General features: G+C 44.4%; 1 protein-coding gene across 1 annotated transcript; it reads right to left on the bottom strand.

Moving 5' to 3' along the window:
- Window positions 1-2,872: 2,872 nt before the first annotated feature.
- Window positions 2,873-19,739, bottom strand: snx19a (sorting nexin 19a; the record flags this gene model as incomplete). The annotated part of the gene is made up of 11 exons (XM_080839810.1): window positions 2,873-3,002; window positions 3,471-3,558; window positions 4,223-4,407; window positions 15,847-15,970; window positions 16,377-16,545; window positions 16,907-17,000; window positions 17,116-17,243; window positions 17,418-17,534; window positions 17,654-17,754; window positions 17,845-17,983; window positions 18,153-19,739. 11 exons carry the CDS (start codon window positions 19,737-19,739, stop codon window positions 2,873-2,875), a joined length of 2,862 nt encoding a protein of 953 aa, XP_080695936.1.
- Between the last annotated feature and the right edge of the window lie 115 nt (window positions 19,740-19,854).

Here is a 19,854-nt window from a genome sequence, read left to right as displayed (position 1 = left end):
GAAAAATCGCCGTGGTCTACGCAGCTGTTTTTAATTGATGTAGCCTAGAGGTGTATTTGGCTAAATGATGGTTGAGATTGTTAAAATTGTCGATTTTTGGCCAGATAGATTGCCTACCTCTTGCAAAGGCAAACCTTTGTCTGGAATACAGGCAGCTCATGAGTATGGTTGTCTTTGGAACAGAATGTGTACAAAATTGCAGTTGAAATAATCGCACAGACATTTAATCTGTGTGCCAGTTGCATGTTAGCTCCCGCTAGCATGTATGCTAATAGCTTAGCTTAGGTGGTATACTTCCACTTGCTTTTTACATTTCCATGGCTGTGTGTGTTGTGTTAACCCTGTCTCTTACTGTCTGTGTAAGAGGAGGTTGAAACTCTCAGCCCAGCTAGTCATTTATTTATTTTGATGCCACCGCCGTGTTACAGAAATAAAGTCTCTTGTCCTAGAGTGGTAGACGTCACAATGGCTCAAGATTCCCCCATGTTAGTCTATGAGAGAAAAAGGATGATGAAAAAGAGGAATAAAAAAGGAGTGGCAAGGAGAACCGCCACGAAAAGATATAGCAGGTTGCACCGGATCGGGCCGGACGTTTCGGTGTGAACGGCGTCTGTACCTCGAACGAGCGAGGCTTGATTCGATGCAAGAAAAACGGGCGGAATAAAGAAAATTTCGGGCAAGCACACTAATAAGGTGCACATTCCATTACGAACTTCTATAACTAAACAAATCCCATATAACTAAATGTGTGGTCGACAAAGACTACAGACTCTGTATGAAATGTGTTTGAAATATGTATATGTGTGGGTTCCATTCTCACTGGAAAAAACCCAACTTCTAACAACATATGGATTTGATTACTCCCTCAAACATTTGATGGTTATGCATAAAGGAATGAAAAATAGCAATTCATCTTAACCTAATTTTGTTTCATTTGATTTCTTTTGTAAATTTGGCCTAATCTCCTGCATTTGACAGATATCGCAGACTATCCAAGTCTGGTCTCGTCGTATTTCGTCTGGATAATGGGGACATCAGAGGACTGCATTTTGCCTAAGAAGGCATTAGGCAAAGAGATCATTCAAGATAGTGACCGCCTGTAAAAAAAAAAAAAAGTCCATGGAAGAAAAAATAACTTCAAATCTACATGGCCTTGTATTTTTCATTTCACAGATGACTTAGACCAATACTATTCACATGAAAGTAGGAGCCAAAGCAGCTGTTTCATGTTGCATCTGTTTACAAACTCAACCGAGAGAAAAGCACAAAAGAAATAAACATTAATTTGTCATTTAGAGAGTATTGGAATTGGAAGCCTATTTTGTGATGTCAAACATACTTCTGTGCACTGAGCCCTCACTCACTCACACTCTTACCTGCAGTTATATTAGCAAGGGCCACCAAGTCCACTGTTCAAATGTAAACTGTTTGATTTATTTCAGATGGCAGGTGGCCCAGGTACCTTTATCAACAGAATAAACCCAACCTCTGATTACCTCCAGCAAGGAGGTTATGTGATCGGGTCCGTTAATTTATTTGTCCGTCTGTTTGACTGTTTGTCTGTTTGTCTGTCTGTGGACAAGATTTCTCAGAAACTACTGGGCGGATCTTTCTGAAATTTTCACAAGAGGTGGATCTTGGTCCTGGGACATCCCCATTAAAATTTCAGGATGATCCGGATCTGGATCCGGATTTGTGTACCTCCTTGCTGGAGGTCAGAAATCTCGGATTGCTCTTGTTTTGTTATGTTTCTGGTCTCACTACACTTGCCTCAAGTTGATTTGAAAAAGTTAGGCCACGGAGGTTGTGATGACTTGTGCTTGACAAACATAAATGTGCAAAATCTCATCTTGTCTGAACTGAGGTGAGCTTTGAGAACCTTGTGCTCAAGTCAGTGTGCACCTGTTTGGCTGTGGGTGTGTGAGTCTCCATGTCTCGGTCTTCAGCCTTCGTATTCAAAAAGGACACATTGACCTAGAAAGAAGCAGCAATGTTGAGTCGAGCAAATCCCTATGAGACTTGGGCAAATGGTAAGACATACCAATCAGTACGGTGAGAAAATACTCAACAATGGTTTCTATGATGTAATGGTGATGTACTTGGAACTGGTCAATTTGTGTAAGTACAGTGCACGCATAAAAAAATCAGATATATAAGGAATATTATATTTGAAAACAAGCTCATATGTTATTATGTGCATAAAAAATATATAAAAAGACGAAGAAAAGAGGTTACAGTCTGAGTGAATTTGTAGCATTTTTAGTTTTTGATCATATTACAAAAAGTGTTTAACAATACAAAACAAACAACATTAAGTTTGTGTGTGATATAAGGGGACATCACATTATACTTTTCTAAAATAGCAATAGAAATGTTTTAAATTGGTCTATAAATACTAACTTCACAAGACAATTAATACTCCTCTATACAATTTAACTGATACTGGTACAAATAAAAGCATTATTTACAACTCACAAATACTGACATTCGGTAACTAGAGTTACAAACTTAAAATCCACTGGTAAGCTGTTGATTTAATAGGCAAACACCACATTTTGGTCATTATAATTGATAGCTTAATATAGTGTCACTGTATCCACACTTGTAGCCACATGTTAGAACTGATCTGACCTGGTTAATAATCCATGTAAATAATACAACTTGCAACATCAGAAAGGTATCCAAAAGCATTTCCACCTTCTAATCAAACATTTTCTAATCTGCAAGAACATTATTTATGCCACACTCCAACACTGAAATCTCACATCTTTGTTATAGACCAGTCATGTAACCATTTAAAAATTTGAACAAGGACACTACACAGCCTGGTGACTAAAAAGATATCTTATGTCCCACAAAGAGGGGAGAGATTTCATGGAGATGTTGCATTTCTCTCCGCATCTCTGGACAAACTGTGTAGAAGGGATTTCTGAAACGCCTCCTCAGAAGACTCCGGGATAAGAAACTCCAGAAGCAGATCAAAGATGCAGTAGACCAGGTGCCTGAGCATATGACCAGATGTCAAAAGGTGAAGACACACACACACACACACACACACACACAGACACAGACACACACACACACACACACACACACACACACACACACACACACACACACACACACACACACACACACACACACACACACACACACACACACACACATACTCACATACACACACACGCACACACACACACACAGAGTTTACACCACACATAGAGAACCCATAGACAGCACGTATCCCAAATCCCAGAGAGCCTCCAAAAAAGGCTGTACTTTCCATTACACCAGACATCCTACATACCTCCCTGATGTGACAAAAGCACATTCATCACTGTGCTTTATGTAAGCATTAAGCACAAACCTGATGCAAGTTCATTTTAAACTTAGTGTGGTCTGGTCGCCTGTCTGAGAGACCTAGGGCATTGGCTTGAAAGAGTGCGCCTAGGTATGGCCAAGTAGATTACCTGTTGATGTTGGGATCCTGCAGGGACCCCAGCACATGCTCCCAGCTCAGTCTGTACTTCTCAGAGCCCAGCATCTCAGAGATGAGATCTACACACACACACAAGGGTCATGAAAAGGCAAACATGTACATTAAACACATTTATGAACTGCATAAGAAGCTTCTGGTCTTGTGTTCCTTATACCCCAATCACATAGTGTATTGCTTTTCCATTATATTCCAATGTAAAGACAACACATGTATGTATTACATTATGGAAATGTATTAAAAGTCCACTGCAATTATGGGAAAACATTATTAATGTTTTTCAGGGTGAAAACACCTAAAAAACTCTTAGCCAGAAAAAATGCTACATCTTTTAAATATTCACCTAATTAGCCAACTAGTAAGCAACATTCCCCTGAACTATAAACATAAGCCTAATAGTGACAATCAATCGTCTGAAGTTATTTAGACACATTTTGCTTGCTAAAATGTTTCCTAAATGGCATGTTGTTCTACTGACTAACAGCCTTACTCAATATAACCACACAAATGCTCAAATCTAATACAAATTCACTAACAAATCTGGCACTCTACTTTCAAGTCATTGAAGAGATGCAGTTGAAAGATCGTGCTTCGGAATGAAGACCAAATGATATGATGTAACTTTAAATTCTCCAGACATAGCTTGATGTGTTGTGGTCTGGAAGATCAGGGGGGAGATGAGGACTGGGTGGGTGGGGTGGGTGTAGGGTGCTGCATACAGCTGACCTGGTAGCATCTGGGTGAGGCAGTCCAGGCACTGCTGCCTGGTCTCCTCCCTCTGCTCGGGGCTCCGCTCCGGTTGCTGCTCGGCAGGCAGCTCCCCGCCAGGCCACACCGCCTCTTGCAGTACGCGCAGATAGATCACCCAGCAGGGGGCGCTGGTCAGGTGCCTGATGCCCACATCCAGCCACCTGGGATCGGGGGCGGAAAAACAACACATGCTGTTAAATAACTGACAATCCCTCAAACTTCTCACGTTATTTTCTCAGACAGTCTGTGAGAGCGAATAGGCATTACAGAGTTTTGTTTTGAAGTGCCTTTTGACCACTGAGTTTCACAGTGCGGGGTGTAAGCGGGGGAGCGATGCGAGCATGTGCACATCAGAGTGATGTTCTAGACGCGTGGAGTCGACCTTGAGTTCACTCACTCAGACAGACAAACAGCAGGGGCCCTCAGCTCTATGGGTTCGAATGGGGGATGATTTATTTCAAGTGTTGACGCACATACCCAGGCACATAAACACACACACATACACATACGCACACAAACACACACAGACAGGGGGTCACCCAAATCCGACAGCATGACACATAACACAGGTCTGTGTTCGTGTAGAGTGCAAAGGCTTTACCCCCCATCACCTGATGTTGGGTGCAGATACTTCGCCTGGACATCTTCAGAACTGTGTGTACACAGTCCGCTTACAGGAATGTGGATAGACATTTTCATGGAGGGACCGATAGCACAAAGCAGCCACAGACCATAGCTTTATTCGTAAATCCAATTTAGTAGCACACAAAAATGAGTTTGCATATACTGTGCATTCACTTGCTGCTTTTACAATAGGCTGCAAGATTTAACATTCACAATCCATCAAATCTGACAGAGGCAAGACAAGACCAATGAACATTAAAATAACGTAATACAGATGTTGTTATGCAATGCTGAGAATTCCTTGAAAATCACTTCAAAATTACTACAAGGGTCCGTCTCCTTCAATCACGTTTTTTTTTGCTCGCTCTCGCTCGACTTCTCCGTGCATTTCTGCGCGTCTAATCTAATTAGCCTTTTAAACTGTTTTGACTTCCTGGTCTTTGGGCTGAGACGTTGTGCTCAAAGCTGCAGCTGCTCTTTTAGGGGCGCAGAAAAGGGGGAAAAGGAGGGAAAGAAAGACAGAAAAAAAGAGGGAAAGAAGGCAAAAAGATAGAGAGAAAAGAAATGGAAAGAGTGGACAATGATTCTGTTTATATATCCATTTGGAGGCTTTTTTTTTTTTTTCATTTTTATCTAGACAATGTGGCAGAAGCTTCCAATGACCAAACTGTTACGGTCAGACACATGCGTCCTGACGCCATCTGGGCAGCCATCGCCACGGCTTGTCTGAGAGAATGTGTCAGACCGAGGGCCACTCACCGCCTGCTATGCTGTGTGTCCTCACTGCCACTGCTGTAGTTGGTTAGAGCATTTTCAGGCCATGCTGCGGCGTCTTCTCTTCAAGGCCCACGAGGGCCAGTGGACCACTGCACTCTTGTAAGTGTTTAGTCCAGCTTTCACCAGTCCCCATGCGTGTCTCACGTACACAGCAAACACACTTCAGAAGGTGTTGGGATCCAGACACATTCGATGCCAAATGTGCAAAAACGGCCTGCAGATCAATGGCACCAGGGTTGATGCGAATCTCTGGCTATTTCAAGAAGCAGTCAGTGTGCATCAACATTTAACCGTGTGCTAAGATTCTGTTTGACACATCTAACAGGGCAATTTGGCATGACGCATGTGGATGGAGACTCGCTGCTTCGCATGGCTCTTTGAACCCGGCTGTATTGTGTTGCTGTGGTCTCGCTGTCTCCACGACCCCAAAGTCTTAGTCTCAACACGTCTCTCATGCGAGGCAAGTCACACTCAGTTTCAAGGAGAACAACTTTCTGTGAGGTATGACACATATAAACTATCGACGATAAAGAGGGAACACATTCTCTGAAAGCATGGAGAGCTCAGGCAGGGCTCTGGTTAAAGTTTGTGGCAAAGCCCCACATGCGTATATTTTTCCACTATTGCGTGTGGTGTACAGTTCTGGAGGTGGCCATGCTGATATGGAGTATACCAGAATAGAGGGAGGTCAAACACAGCTCTGAGATAACTTGTGCTTGAAGCAGAAATAGCAGGATGGATGGAGGGCATTTATTTTTGTGAGCCCCCCGCCCCCCCCAGACACACACACACAGACACATACAGACACACACACACACACGCATGCACACACACACACACACACAAACACACACACACACACACATACACACGCACACACAGGCACACACACGTGTCTGTCCGCAGACTAAACAAGAGCGGCTCCTGTGCAGGCCGCCGGCACAAAAGGAAGAAAAACAGGACACCCCTCATCAGGTCTGCAGACAACAGACATCCTCCGCCTTCCCAGAATCCCTTAAGGCCTTCATGGAAAACGCTCCAGATCCGCACCTGCACCTGCGTCCTCGACTCCTTCATCCAGATCCCCCCCCGCCCCACTCCTTCCCTGTCTGAACAGTGATATCATCCGGTCTGTTTAGAAGCCGACGCCATGCTCTAGCCTCCTCTATCCTCAATGAATCTAAATGGTTTCAGACTCTGGCTTAATCCAGCGTTATTCCTGTGTGTGTCTCATTCCTGACATTTGTGCAACGTGAGACGGCAGGAGGTCGCCGCCGAGAGCGTGCCACAAAAGACCCCGTGCAGATCGGGTGTGCTTGCAACATAAACACCTGACAGCTTTTGTGAACACACCAATTTCAACCTTTATAAGAGAGGTCAAATGTGGAGCAATTATTCCCCAGCAGTGGGGCAAGTGTGAAGCTTTCTTTACTGTAAACCAGCTCTCACAGGAATCCTCTTAAGATCAGTGCTGATGGGGTATCGATGGGCAGTTTCTTTTTTAGGAAGTGCCTGGGCCTCTGTAGTATAGTGAGGTGAAGTGGCCATGGTGGATGATTGGGACTTTTCCTTCATCTGTTTGCAGAGCATCGGTCGTCAGCACAGCCCGACTCCAAATGACCTGCCGCTGGCTTTGCTCGCCTGGGCCGAGTCGTTCTATAGCACTGACACGTAGGAAAAACGTGAAGCGCTTCTCGAGGCTAAATAGAAACACGCTGTTGAGTAAAGTCCATGAAAAACCACACTATTGCCAATCACATAAAAGAAAATATGGCCTGGCACCAGACCTGAAAAAAAGGAACGGTCTGCGAATCAAGTTACATAAGCATGTTCTAGTACAAGTATAAAAAGAGGAATAATAAAATATGACCTTACCACACATTCAGATGCTGCCAAAAGTTTATCTATCTGCTGAAATGCTTTTTTTGGAAGAAATCACTTGAACCAGACAAGCAGCAACATTACTAGTAAATCAAATTCTTTTTTGTTATTTCAGTATTTTTATTGTGTCTTCGTTAGGTACTCAAAAGAAATGCATTCCTTGTGCAAATAATCACTTTTCTAAAGGTGCATTATGTCGTTTTTGGTATCAATATTTCAATTCTGTAATTTGAAACGCATTATTAGAAGAAACGTTTTTTTAAATAGTTAATTAATTACATTGTGATTGTCTGTTTCCAACTTCTAGTGTTCTTTAGGTGGTATATGGGTATTTAGCTTTAAAACAATACACACATTAAAGGCGCATTTGTCTAGAATACTGTGTATTTCACACTTTGAAGGCGCATTTCCTAGAATACTGTGTTTTTCAAAGTCAAGAGTTTCCACTCTATGTTGTGTTTGGCATTGCACTGCGCTGTGTTCCATTGTGATGTGCTGTTATGTGTTGTGTTACTAAGTGACCCAAGCCTTGATTTAATAACGCTAACGCTCAAATTGCCACGATGAGGAAAAGACAAAAGAAGTACATCATTCTGTGAGGGTGTCTGCCTGGGAAAGGGCCTGTGTAACCAGCACGCATCCCACTGCGCCTCAAGGTTAAATGGGATAAAATCAGTGCAGCTCCGGGCTCCGGGTGAGGCTTTGATTAAGCCCGGGCCTCCCACGCACAGCGCCAGCTCATCGACATGGATCAGAGGGCATTTCCCAGAAGGCCGAACGTGGTGGGGCTGCTGGTAACTCCTGAATAGGCCTTGGCACAAAACTTATCCGTCACGGGCATAAGTGGATAGAGGACACACATAGTAGAAGACTGAGCCTGTGGTGAGATCCACTGTCAACGCTGTTCTTGATTGGCACTCAGAATATAACAAGATTGCAGCTATACATTGGCAGTTTGCGCCACTGTATCATCATTCTCTTGTTATGATGATATTTCCCACCATCCTCTGAGTTAGTTTCTGAGAAAAGGACACCATGCAAGTCATTTTATGTTCCCTGAAAAATGGAGTAAAAGTTACTCTCTAGTGGTTAAATTAGCTACATTCCAATATATCTGGAAAAATGTTTGTAAGATCTGCAAAATACCTTTTACGGGGTTTACTTGCATTTACATGTTTTTCAACACCCAGACCATAGTAAAGTGATTTGTCATGTCCATGTAGAGGCAGGAAAGGCTAGGAGAGAGTAATGCTACAGTCTGTCCCCTGCTGAAACCTGGTGGAGATGCTTCACTCTTTCTAATTCTTCTCCAGTCTCAAGCCATCACAGTGGCAGCTTGGGATGTACCCGAATCCAAATACGTTATGTGTAAAATAATAGCACAAATAATGCGATGGAAACAGGTGCATTTCTTTCTTCTACCCGAAGTTGTTCGTTAATATTTGTAAAAAAAAAAGGTCAGCTCCATCCGTCAGCATTCATATCATTGCAAATAGCCACAAGATAAAAATGTCCATTCTGTTTGCATCCTCAGAGGTGTATTGTATTGCCAATTGATATTAGGAAACAATAGAAAATACATTTGCCCAATTTAACACAATATCCGCTATAAACCACACCTAGGATTTAAAACGAAATCTTAATTTGCCCAAGTTCCCCCCAGAGGCAGATTACAAAAGTATGTAAGGCAAAATGGGAACATTTTAGAGTACTTCGTTACTTTAGGTTGGGAGGTGATAGGTGAAAAATCCACCCTAGTTACCTCAGGACTCCGGAGCTGCATGTAAGTATATTTATTACACAAACAACAACAAAAATTGAAATCGGGCTCCCCTCCCAGCACAAGGCTGAAAGTGAAGGCAATGATAAACCCATCGCACAAGGTTTATATAGTCAGAAGTTTAGCTGTCAGCAGGGATAACCACGTGGTGAATTTCTCACGTCCGAGGCTCCCTGTCTTGCAAGGATGGCAGTTTTGCACAAGGTCGGAAGAAGCAGAGTTCCCTTCTTATCTCCTCTGGTCTAAACATGCTCTTGTTCATATGCAGACTAAAGGGCACCAAATATTCTAGTTACAGACACAGAAAGTCATGCTCCTGCTTTCATAAGCACATGATTCATTCAAGGAATATATTAATACAAGGCACTTGATTATTATATTCTTAAGTCATTAACAGTGTTTGGAAATAATCTCTATCAGAGGTCATCAATGTCATTCTCCTAGTTAATCGATTATACATGGAAGTCCATAGTAGACTACAAACACATGACCTCAGAGGTCTATTGCTTTGCCAATTAATATTAGGCTAGAATTTTTTTTTGCCAAATTTATAACAATACCCACTATACACCACACCCGCTTAGTGGCACGGTGGCTAAGGTGCTTGCACTGCCGCCTCACAGCAAGAAGGTCATGGGTTCGATTCCCGCACTGTTGTTCTCCCCGTGTTCACAAGAGGTTTCCTCCACTAAGAACCCCAACAGAAGAACAGACAAAAGTGAAATAACAGAACACTCTTAAAAGCTCCCACTGCTCCTGGAGGAGTGACAGTCTGGGACGGGTTAATGCAGTCAAATTCACAGCGACCTTGGCCTGTGTGTGTGTTAGTGTGCGTTGCCACCTAATAAATGCACGTGTGCGTTGCTGTGTTTCATTGTGCAACAATAAACTGACTGTCAGCCTTGCTTGTTTTGTTTCTGGTCCTCTATCCGAACAGATACAGAGACAGATCATTCTGTTGGCTGAACAGATACTGATACATGTAATGATGATTGGAAACCTCTAATTGCACATGCGACACAGGCGGATGCTTGAGGGACAAACTGATTTTTTAGACAGAGGTCTTACCCTCTACCCCTTAGAATGCAAGGTGTGTCGGAACACCAAGTGAAGCATGGCAACATCAAATTCGGTGACACTGCAGCATCAACAAGACAATGTCAAAAAGCTGCATGACTTTTCCTACTCAGGCCTGGATGACAAACTAGAAGAACTGTAATGAATGCATCTTGATGCATATAAGCAACGCCCAGTACCACTCCTTATAAAAGCTGTGAATTTACAAACAAAGCTGAGTATTGCTTAGGAGTAGTAGTCAAGGATGGCATTACAAATCAGAAATGTATTATTTTAAGAATAGCTGCAGGCATATTATTATTTGCAACATCAGCTGCAGGCTCTCACCCAATACCCATATATTTGCCTGCTATGATCTCTAAGAACAGACTGCCCTGGCATGGTCCATGTGAGACTGTGACCCTTTGCAGTAGGAAACAAACCTTCCAACATCCACATGCATAAACTCCACGTATGCTAACACACATAGACACATACTGTTACGATCCATTCAAGTTTGGATTATGATTAAGCCTCTGACCCTTACTCTGGTTTCTTTCCGACTGTAATCTTCAGTACTCGCGTTAAACTGCTAGACTTGTGTATCGCTGTGTGTTAATACGTTGAGGTGGGATCATTTAGTACATACCAAGTCCATATTTGAGTTGCGCTGTCATGCTCCTAATTAGTCACATTACGATATTGTCTGGTGGTGTCCAGAGCCTATTTGAAGATCACATTTGTCCAATTAGCTTTTATGGTAATGTGTGTGTGTGTGTGTGTGTGTGTGTGTGTGTGTGTGTGTGTGTGTGTGTGTGTGTGTGTGTGTGCATATAATCACTTCTTTAAAGGTGCATTATGTAGTTTTTGGTATCAATATTTCTCATCTCACATCAATGATGTAATTCTGAACGCATAATTAGAAGACACAGTTTTCAAATAGTTAATTCAGTACATTGTGATTGTCTGTTTCCAACTTCTAGTGTTCTGTAGGTGGTATATGAGTATTTAGCTTTAAAACATTACACACATTAAATGCGCATTTTTATAAAATACTGTGTATTTCAGCCATCGAAGGCGCATTTCCTAGAATCCTATGTTTTTTTTTTCAAAGTCAAGAGTTTCCACTCTATGCTGTGTTTCGCATTGCACTGTGTGTGTGTGTGTGTGTGTGTGTGTGTGTGTGTGTGTGTGTGTGTGTGTGTGTGTGTGTGTGTGTGTGTGTGTTTGTGCGAGCGTGACTGTGCATCCACAGCAAGAGCTCATTTAATTTGCAGTGCCACATGTTAATCAACAATGCTCAATGTTTTAAGTTGTTGCATTTTCAGAACAGTTTGTTCTATGAAGAGGGAACACCTCATGTTGAGAGGGGAGACACGAGTCAAATGGATCGGGACCATTGTGTAATAACTCTGTTTAAAAGCGTTCCATCGACGCCATGCCAAGATATGCGTTAAACTGTGAAAACAAGAGCAGGGCTCCCAGACTGTGCTCCTGCAGAGAGAGATTTGTCCAACCATAGGAAAACTGGTAAAGTAGACTCTCAAACTAGGGAATTATGGGCAATAACAGGCAAGTGCCAATACTCATGGTGAAGAAAGTCAAGGGGTTTCAAAATCAGATTACACAGAACTGCTCTCAAATCCGAAGCAGAACCCCTATTTAGGGACCCATAACTCAAAAGCAGACACCCCCCTCCACACACAGGCACACAAACACACAAACACACAAACACACACACACACACACAAATACAGACAGAAAGACAGACGCGCCCACACACACACACACACACACACACACACACACACACACACACACAGACGCACGCACACACAGGCACACACACAGACACACACAGACTCATGCATAAATACAGACAGAAAGACAGACACACACACACACACATGCACGCGCACTTGGAGACAAACATAACCCACCCACGGAGGTTCATGCCTCATAAGAAATGCCTGAGCTCACTGACCGCACTCTCCCTTCTCCCCACACTCTGTCCTCCAAGCTTCACTCACACCTTTTATGCCAAATCTGCACCCCTCAAACTCTTAAAATGGGAATTGCAAAGAGACAGAAAAAGAGAGAGAGAGAGAGAGAGAGACTGAGCGTTTTTTTCCGAAGCGCCCGGACCCTTTTACCACGTCGTTGTATCACTTCGCCGAGTCTGGCCGGCAGAGCCCTGGCTTGTGCAATGGGACAGATGCAGAGGGGGTGAAGAGGTCGAATAGTTCTGCCCTGCTCCAACTCATTAGAAAGTTCCTAAGTTCTTCGACATGCCTTTGGAGGAATGCTCCTCACTGATAAAGAGGACCTTTGCCAGATGAGGCCAGTAGTAGAGGTCTCAATGTCTGACTCCTCCATCCATAAAAAAAAAAAAAAAACCCCAAGGACCAAGGAATCGCACGACCTTCTCACTGTCTTCACTCAACTTCTTCACTTCCTTTCTTGGGTTAGGGCCAAAATCTACCGAAACCTGTTACTACACTCCCACCTTTTCCCCCTACAACTGATAGAATGAGTTATCGTTCGGATGCTTGACCAGGTTTCGTGGATGGAAATAAGAAAGAGGAAATTAAGACAAGAGTTGTGGTTTTCATCCTACAGGCACTTGCTTCAGAACATTCTACAATAAGTCATGCACTGAGTGCTTTCTGGTTGGCTGGATCTGCAACCCCCCATTCCTATATTTTTGTCATCATGGCCACTTTTAAGAAGTTTACCAAAAGCACTATGACTATCCTTGATGGTTATGCTGCACTGGCAATGCCTTGGGTGTGTAACTGTACATTAAGACACAAAATGGAAGTAACCCCTGTCTGAAGTAAAAAGATCAGATGTGAGATGTTATCATACACCTGTCAGGCATGGTGCAGTTTATCCTCATGGCCACACTGATCTCCGTGCACAAACTCAGCGCAGGTTTTAGGACACTAACCCTGCATTCCTAGTGCAGAGGCTCAGAAGCCCGCTCAGTGGTCCAGCCCAGGGAGCCGGGCTCTTCACACCAGGCCCGGAACATTCCGTGCCCCAGACACAACTTTACGGGCAGAGCCACGGGGGGTACTGATTTAGTCTGGGAGGAGCTAACTATACGCACTATCAGTTACCCTCCTCGCTCCCCCAAACCCATCAACACCCACAGCCAGGTTAGGCACATTAAGCGGGGAAAACAATCTCTATAATTATTCCCACATCAAGTGTTAGGAGGCTATGTCACTGGCGGCATATGGCGCTCAAAGGCATCTGTGCCAGGGCTGACACTTTGAGGTCTTCTTATAGTCCAGTCCCCACTGACACATATACTCACCCAATAATGACATCAGCACGCAATCAGCCGTGGGCAGCATGGGATTGGGTATCACCACAACAACATGTCATCACTCACACGGCACAGCCGCATGAGCAGTACGACACACACACACACACACTCTACACTGTCTGGCGGGCTATGGGAGGATCATTTCACACTAAGAAAAGAACTGCTGCTGCTGTTTACAATTACACTTTTTTTTATATAATGAAAACTCTGCTGACACAAGGTCTGCTTAATCTAAATAAAAAAACATAGATTTTCTAAGAAGCTTTACGATGCTTGCATGCATTTCTGCTATTAAACACAAACATCTAGCTGTTTAACAAAGCTTTGCTTTTATGCATTTTTAAAGGCAACATTTTTTTTATATTATCACCTCTTTTATGATGTTCATACTTAATAAGCAATAGCACGCCACAAGATAATTGAATAAACTGGGACAAAAAATCATCTACTGCCAAAGCATTCCATAGCAGAAAGGGCTGAAGGAATGCTTTCTGTGCGTGCAAATAAACATTAGCCAACTGCAAGCGGAGAGTGGAAACATTTGCCGGACTGACACTGACAAGCCCATAATTATCAGCCCGGATAGGATGGATGCAACCTCAGCTTCCCTAAATCAGCTATTCTCTACTTCCATGTTGGGTCAGGGCTAGCCACTCTGCAGTCTCCCACCCTGCTCTGTCCTCCCAAGCGTGGAGCGTGTTTATCCTGCAAGAAGCCCCAGAGCATTCGCCGCTTTAATCGCCGCTTGACGTCAAGCGCTCTTTAAGACACCTGCCAGATGTCTCTTATTGCACACGGTAAATCATTTTCCTCAGAAACAAAAACCATTCCACAATATAAACTTCAGCTCTGGAGAAAATCAATTACGTTTCATTCCAGAAACGGCTTGTTTGTGGTGAACCCAATAATCGTTTTGTTCGTCACCTCTTCGGACACAGCAGAAATGTATATGAGGGGAAAGTCTGTTCACCCTTACATGGCCTAAATAACCAACCTTTCACCAAGCTCGGCTATCAACGTCTAGTCTTTGCAGCACACATTTCATAAAAGCCCTTTACCCACTATATAAATAAAATAAAGCCTTCTAAATGAACACAGATACATCCAAAGCCCCTCTTTTTATAAATAAATGGGAATATTATGCAACAGCACATTTAATCACATCTACTTGTGTACTGTTGTTTTTGGATCAGGGCTGAACAGTTATCGTTCATTATTCTATGGTTGCAAACGGACCAGTCAAGAATTCACTCGGCCTCCTAGAAGCGGGGTGTCTGGGCAGCCGACACGCCAATTCATTACAGACGTGGGACAGGTCAATCATGTGCTACCTGAACCCATCTAAAAGACGTGAACTAACCAACATGCTGAAAAAAACAAGACTAAACAAGGTTTGTTTAGTGGGACAGGTGCACCCTGCGGGCAATGCTGTTATAAACTGAAGCTCTGTCCATAAATGGAATCCTCTTTTTTTGAACGTTCCCCACAAATACTTTGCCCATATTGACAGAGCATGAGAAATATAAGCATGCCGTAAAGTTTTGCAGGCCTTCTTAATTCTCCTTCTCAGAGATATGCATCAGTGTCGAGCCTCAGCAGGGTGTCTAGAGCTGTGACAGCATTAAAATATAATTTGTGATTATGTAATGATTACGGCCACAGAATCCAAATAGTAACTGCTCCTCAAAATGACACTCCCTACATGGTGTGATGTCTTGCTTGCTTGCGTGTTGCAACAATGGGAAGTCAGTTAAGGACACTGAATATTCTTGGCCAGGACTCTCTGCTGTCCAACAAAGATACAGTGTCTGTCTTATCAAAGCTCTGGAACTTATCAAAGTCAGATTCACTCCACTTGTAGCGCATAACATGGCTATGTATCATTCAAATAACAGTGTGTCTCTTTGGTACACTGGTGGAAAGGATAATCTTTTTGCATCCATAATCATTCATCGTTTGCCACTAATCAACAAACCATTTACTCATTATTGTTTATAGCTGTGGTAGAACATTAAAGGGAATGATTCAATAGGAGTTAGTTATTTTTATACAGCTTTTAGTGATTCTGTGTCAATACAGCTACTCAAGTCTGTAGAACTTAAGATCTATGCTGAATCCCTTTGATTTTGACGGTTGACACAATGTTACCTTTCAATGAAGGTGCCAAACAGCAGTCTGATGGTCTTCTGGATATTCTCTGTGCACAACCAGCTCCACTGGTCTTTCATCAGCAAGCAGAGGATGTTCAAGGCCACGTCAGCCAGCGCTGTGTCTGCCAATTCAAAAACACGTTGGTGTGCACGTACAAACACACTGACACACACACACACACACACACACACACACACACACACACACATATCCCTCTAAAAGTGTGGTGGAGTGACACTGCCTCCCAGTGGTTGTATGATGCCACTTTGCAAAGGAAGCAGAACATTAGTCAGTGTGTGCCCAACACTCTAGCACCAGTTGAGATCAAATTAATTTAACTGTGTTCTTAGCTGTCTTGTTTGTGTAAGGATCCATCTTATTTGGGTGCTGCTGCCGCTAGCTAAACACCAGAAGGGTCATTCTAATCCCACTCACTCCATTCTGCTTTGTTTAGCAAATTCTAAAATTCATGATCATTCAAATATCAGCCAGACAAAGTCATTCATGGCAAGGTCTCGGGAGGCCACCTGTCGACCGTGATCTTCTCTCCAGAGTTCCGGAACGCTCTCGGCCTCCTCTCGGCTCCACGCCGACGGCTCTACCCTCCTCAGAGGCCCTCCTTTGGGTGCCACACATCAGCCTCTCCTGCTCTCGAACAAGGCCCTCCAGGCCAGTGATGGAGACACCCTGTAGCACCTAAGGGGGAATATATCACATGCCCATGACATATCAGCCATAATGATCAATAGTACAAAGTATATCCAGTGCAGTCTTTTACAACAAATACACCAAAAAAATATCTTATTTATATGTCCATCTTAGCTATCTCTGATTCTCACTTTAGACTAGTTTCACTGTCAATTAAACAGAAAAGGCATTAAACAGAAAAGAGGTGACAAGCCTCACATAGAGGATAGAAGGCTCCAATTGCTACATAAAATGGGCTATTAAATGTTAACATTTGAGCATTGAAAAGAAGCATACATTATTCAAAGCAGGTGCTATTCTTAATAAAGTATAATGAAGGTGGATACAAACACAGGATAAGATTACATACAGTGCTCCCCTCACTGAAAGTGTACATCACTTTGGGTTGCAGGTCAGGGATATTGAGGCTTGGTGCAATCTTACTCGAAAATCTCAGGCGAGATCTGAAAAAGGACATTCATGTGCGAGCTTTTGTTAATCATGGACAGTAGCATTTTAACATGGTTGTGGTTGTTATTCAACTCAACAGTCAGACAATGTAGGTGTTTCAGCTGGCACCGTTTTCGGATATTGCCATCTGATTGGTTCCTTCCATCTGCGTCTCCCTCTGCCTCCTCGGTGGGGCTTGGGAGATCCGAGCGGGGGAAAGCTGTCTTCAGTGTGTCCACTATGGCATTCACCACCAACTGCCACCACAGAAACAAGCAGAGTATTATGCCAGACATCTACATGAGAGTGCAATGTAATCTGAGCACTTTCAACTTTCACGCCCACCCCAGGTGTAATTCTTGAATAGTCCAAATCAACCTGTCACCCTGTCATCTGTTCTTCTTTTTCCATTACAAACTCTATTAACCAACCTTGTCAATCCGTGAAACACTTGGCTTCTTCTCAAATGTCATTCGAGCATCTGTGTTGAGACCCAGGAATTCCTGCATCTCATCACTGTTGGCTGTCTCAGGGATAGCGCAGAGTTGCTGCCAAACACACACACACACACACACACAAACAACATCAATGTGCAAATGCCTTCATGCAATTCGGGACCATTTCACAAATACCAGAATTCTTAAAACCATTGAGGCAGAGGAGGTACTTTGAGGTATGTCTCCAGCTGGCCTTTCCGCGCCTCTGCTTTGTCTACGTCAGCATTCCCAAAGGGAAGATCCGGGAAGAGTTTCTTGGGACCTTTCACATCTGAAATGGCAGTTGATTACAAGTGAGGCAAACTTCTAAACTTTCAGCGCAAATTTGACATATACTTATGTAGAATGACAAGTGGCTTACTTTTGATCATCTTGCGGAGTTCTGGCTTCTCTTCCAGCCGAGTCTGTAGGTTGAGGAACTCAGTATAGCGGTGATTTACTGTGTGATAAGCTACTGACTGGTCTGTTACCGAGCCATCTGAATCTGCCGTAGTCTCATACTACGTACGTTCACGCAGAGAAACGGTAAATGAGAGAGAGAGAGAGAGAGAGATTTTGTAAACAGAAATGGTTTTGAAGAATATATATTTCATAACTGTTTTGGAGGCTAAAGATTAAACAAATGGTACACTGAACTAACACATTAGGAGCATACAGACATAGACTTACCTTCACAGTGTAGAGTGTGTATAGATGTGTACTGCTGCCTCTGTGCTCTTTGGCCATAACTGTCCCTGTGATGCGCAGGTTCTGGATGGCAACAGGTCCCTCAGGACTCCCCAGGGGTTCAAATTTGAAGGGGGGAAGACAGAGACTCCTGGAGGCTGTTGATGGGCTTCCCGGGTGCAGTGGGCCTAACGTCTCCTCCACTGGGCTTTCGGGCCAGGAACGCTGCCCAGATGCCAGAACCTTTTGGGCAGAGCGTTTCCCTGAACCGAGGAACCCGAAGGGCTCTTCATCTGAGCACACGAGTCCACAGAAGTCGGTGGGGGACACACAGTCGCAGAACCTGTCTGTCCTGTCCTCCTCTTTAGAGTTTAGAGACTCATACGAGATCTTCTTCCCGTCTGAGGACGGGGACTCCAGGTCAGAGTCTGTCTCCTGGAACCAGCGGGAGCTTCTGAGAAGATCGACGGGAGGTCTGGTCGGGCCGCCCCGTCCTGCAAAGAGGCGTCCGGTTCCACTGCACTGAGTGGGCTCTTCATAAGAGGACAGGCTGTGCTCACTGCTGTCAGTGCTGGTCGGAGCCATTGAGGAGTAAGAGGAGGCATCTGTCAGTGTGACGCTGGACATTTCGCTAGGCACTGGCGATTTCCACATCATTAAAGAGTGAAGACTGGAGCTCCAGGTATCTTGCTGTGTTGCTTGAGCATCATGAGGTGCTTCCTGGATCTCTGCCTCTACAGGGTCTACTGGCAAGCTGGGTTTTGTGAAAACATCTACAACGGTGAGGTTTAGCCAGTCTGGGTTGGACACTCTGGCCACAAGCGGCAGGAGAACATTACAAGTGATGAGCTCTCCTACCATAAATCGTCCTGTCCGGGTCTCCAAGTGAGGGTATGGGACGAGCACATGCATGAGAAGATCGACCACAGATCTGGAGTAGCTGAGCTCAGCGGCGGCGCTCGCCAGAGCCGGGTGAGGCGCATCAGACTGGCAGTACAGCTGCCACAGACCCAGGCCCTCTGCGTCTTCCTGGGCTGGTGGCTCTGACTCAGGCTGTGCCTGCTGCTGAAGCTGCCGGGCGCGGCTGTAGCTCTGGAGGTGGCAGCCGCACAGCTCCAGGGCCCTCTGCGCCACCGCCCGCCTGTCCACGTGGCGTGCTCGCCTCTTCAGTTCCACCGCAGCGGCCAGCATGGTGTCCCGTACCACCCACTCAAACTCCCCCTCCTCCTCTGTCACCAGGCTGCGGTACCATGAGGACACAAAGTCTCGCACTGCTTTGCTCACTGCGCTATTGATCTCCCAGTCCAGTCGACGCTCGCTGTCCACCGCTGGCTGGGCTGGAGGCGATGGATAGAGAGGCAGGAAGTGCTCCAGGTGGAGGAGGCTGTTTCCGTCCAGCGCTACCCGGGACCCTAGCCAGCCTCCAAGCACCACCAGCAGGCTGGTGAATATGCACAGGAGCCACACATTCACAAGCAGATGAAAGAGGACAAGCCAGGCCAGAAAGGCCCCACATCCCAGCACCTTCCCCTGCGCCAGTATGTCCCAGAGCGTCCATGAGATGGTTCCTACTCCCACAGTGGCTGGCATTACGGTTTCAGTTGACCTGTGTTTGAATATACTAGTCAGGCAGATGTAACAGTAAACTTGCACTTCATTTCAAACTTCATTTCGATTCTCTGTTTGCATCCTTTGAAATAGCACA

Source organism: Sprattus sprattus (assembly GCF_963457725.1).
Source record: "Sprattus sprattus genome assembly, chromosome: 1".
NCBI lineage: Eukaryota > Metazoa > Chordata > Actinopteri > Clupeiformes > Clupeidae > Sprattus > Sprattus sprattus.
Note: the sequence above shows the minus strand (reverse complement) of the source record. Positions and strands in the feature narration are given on the sequence as shown.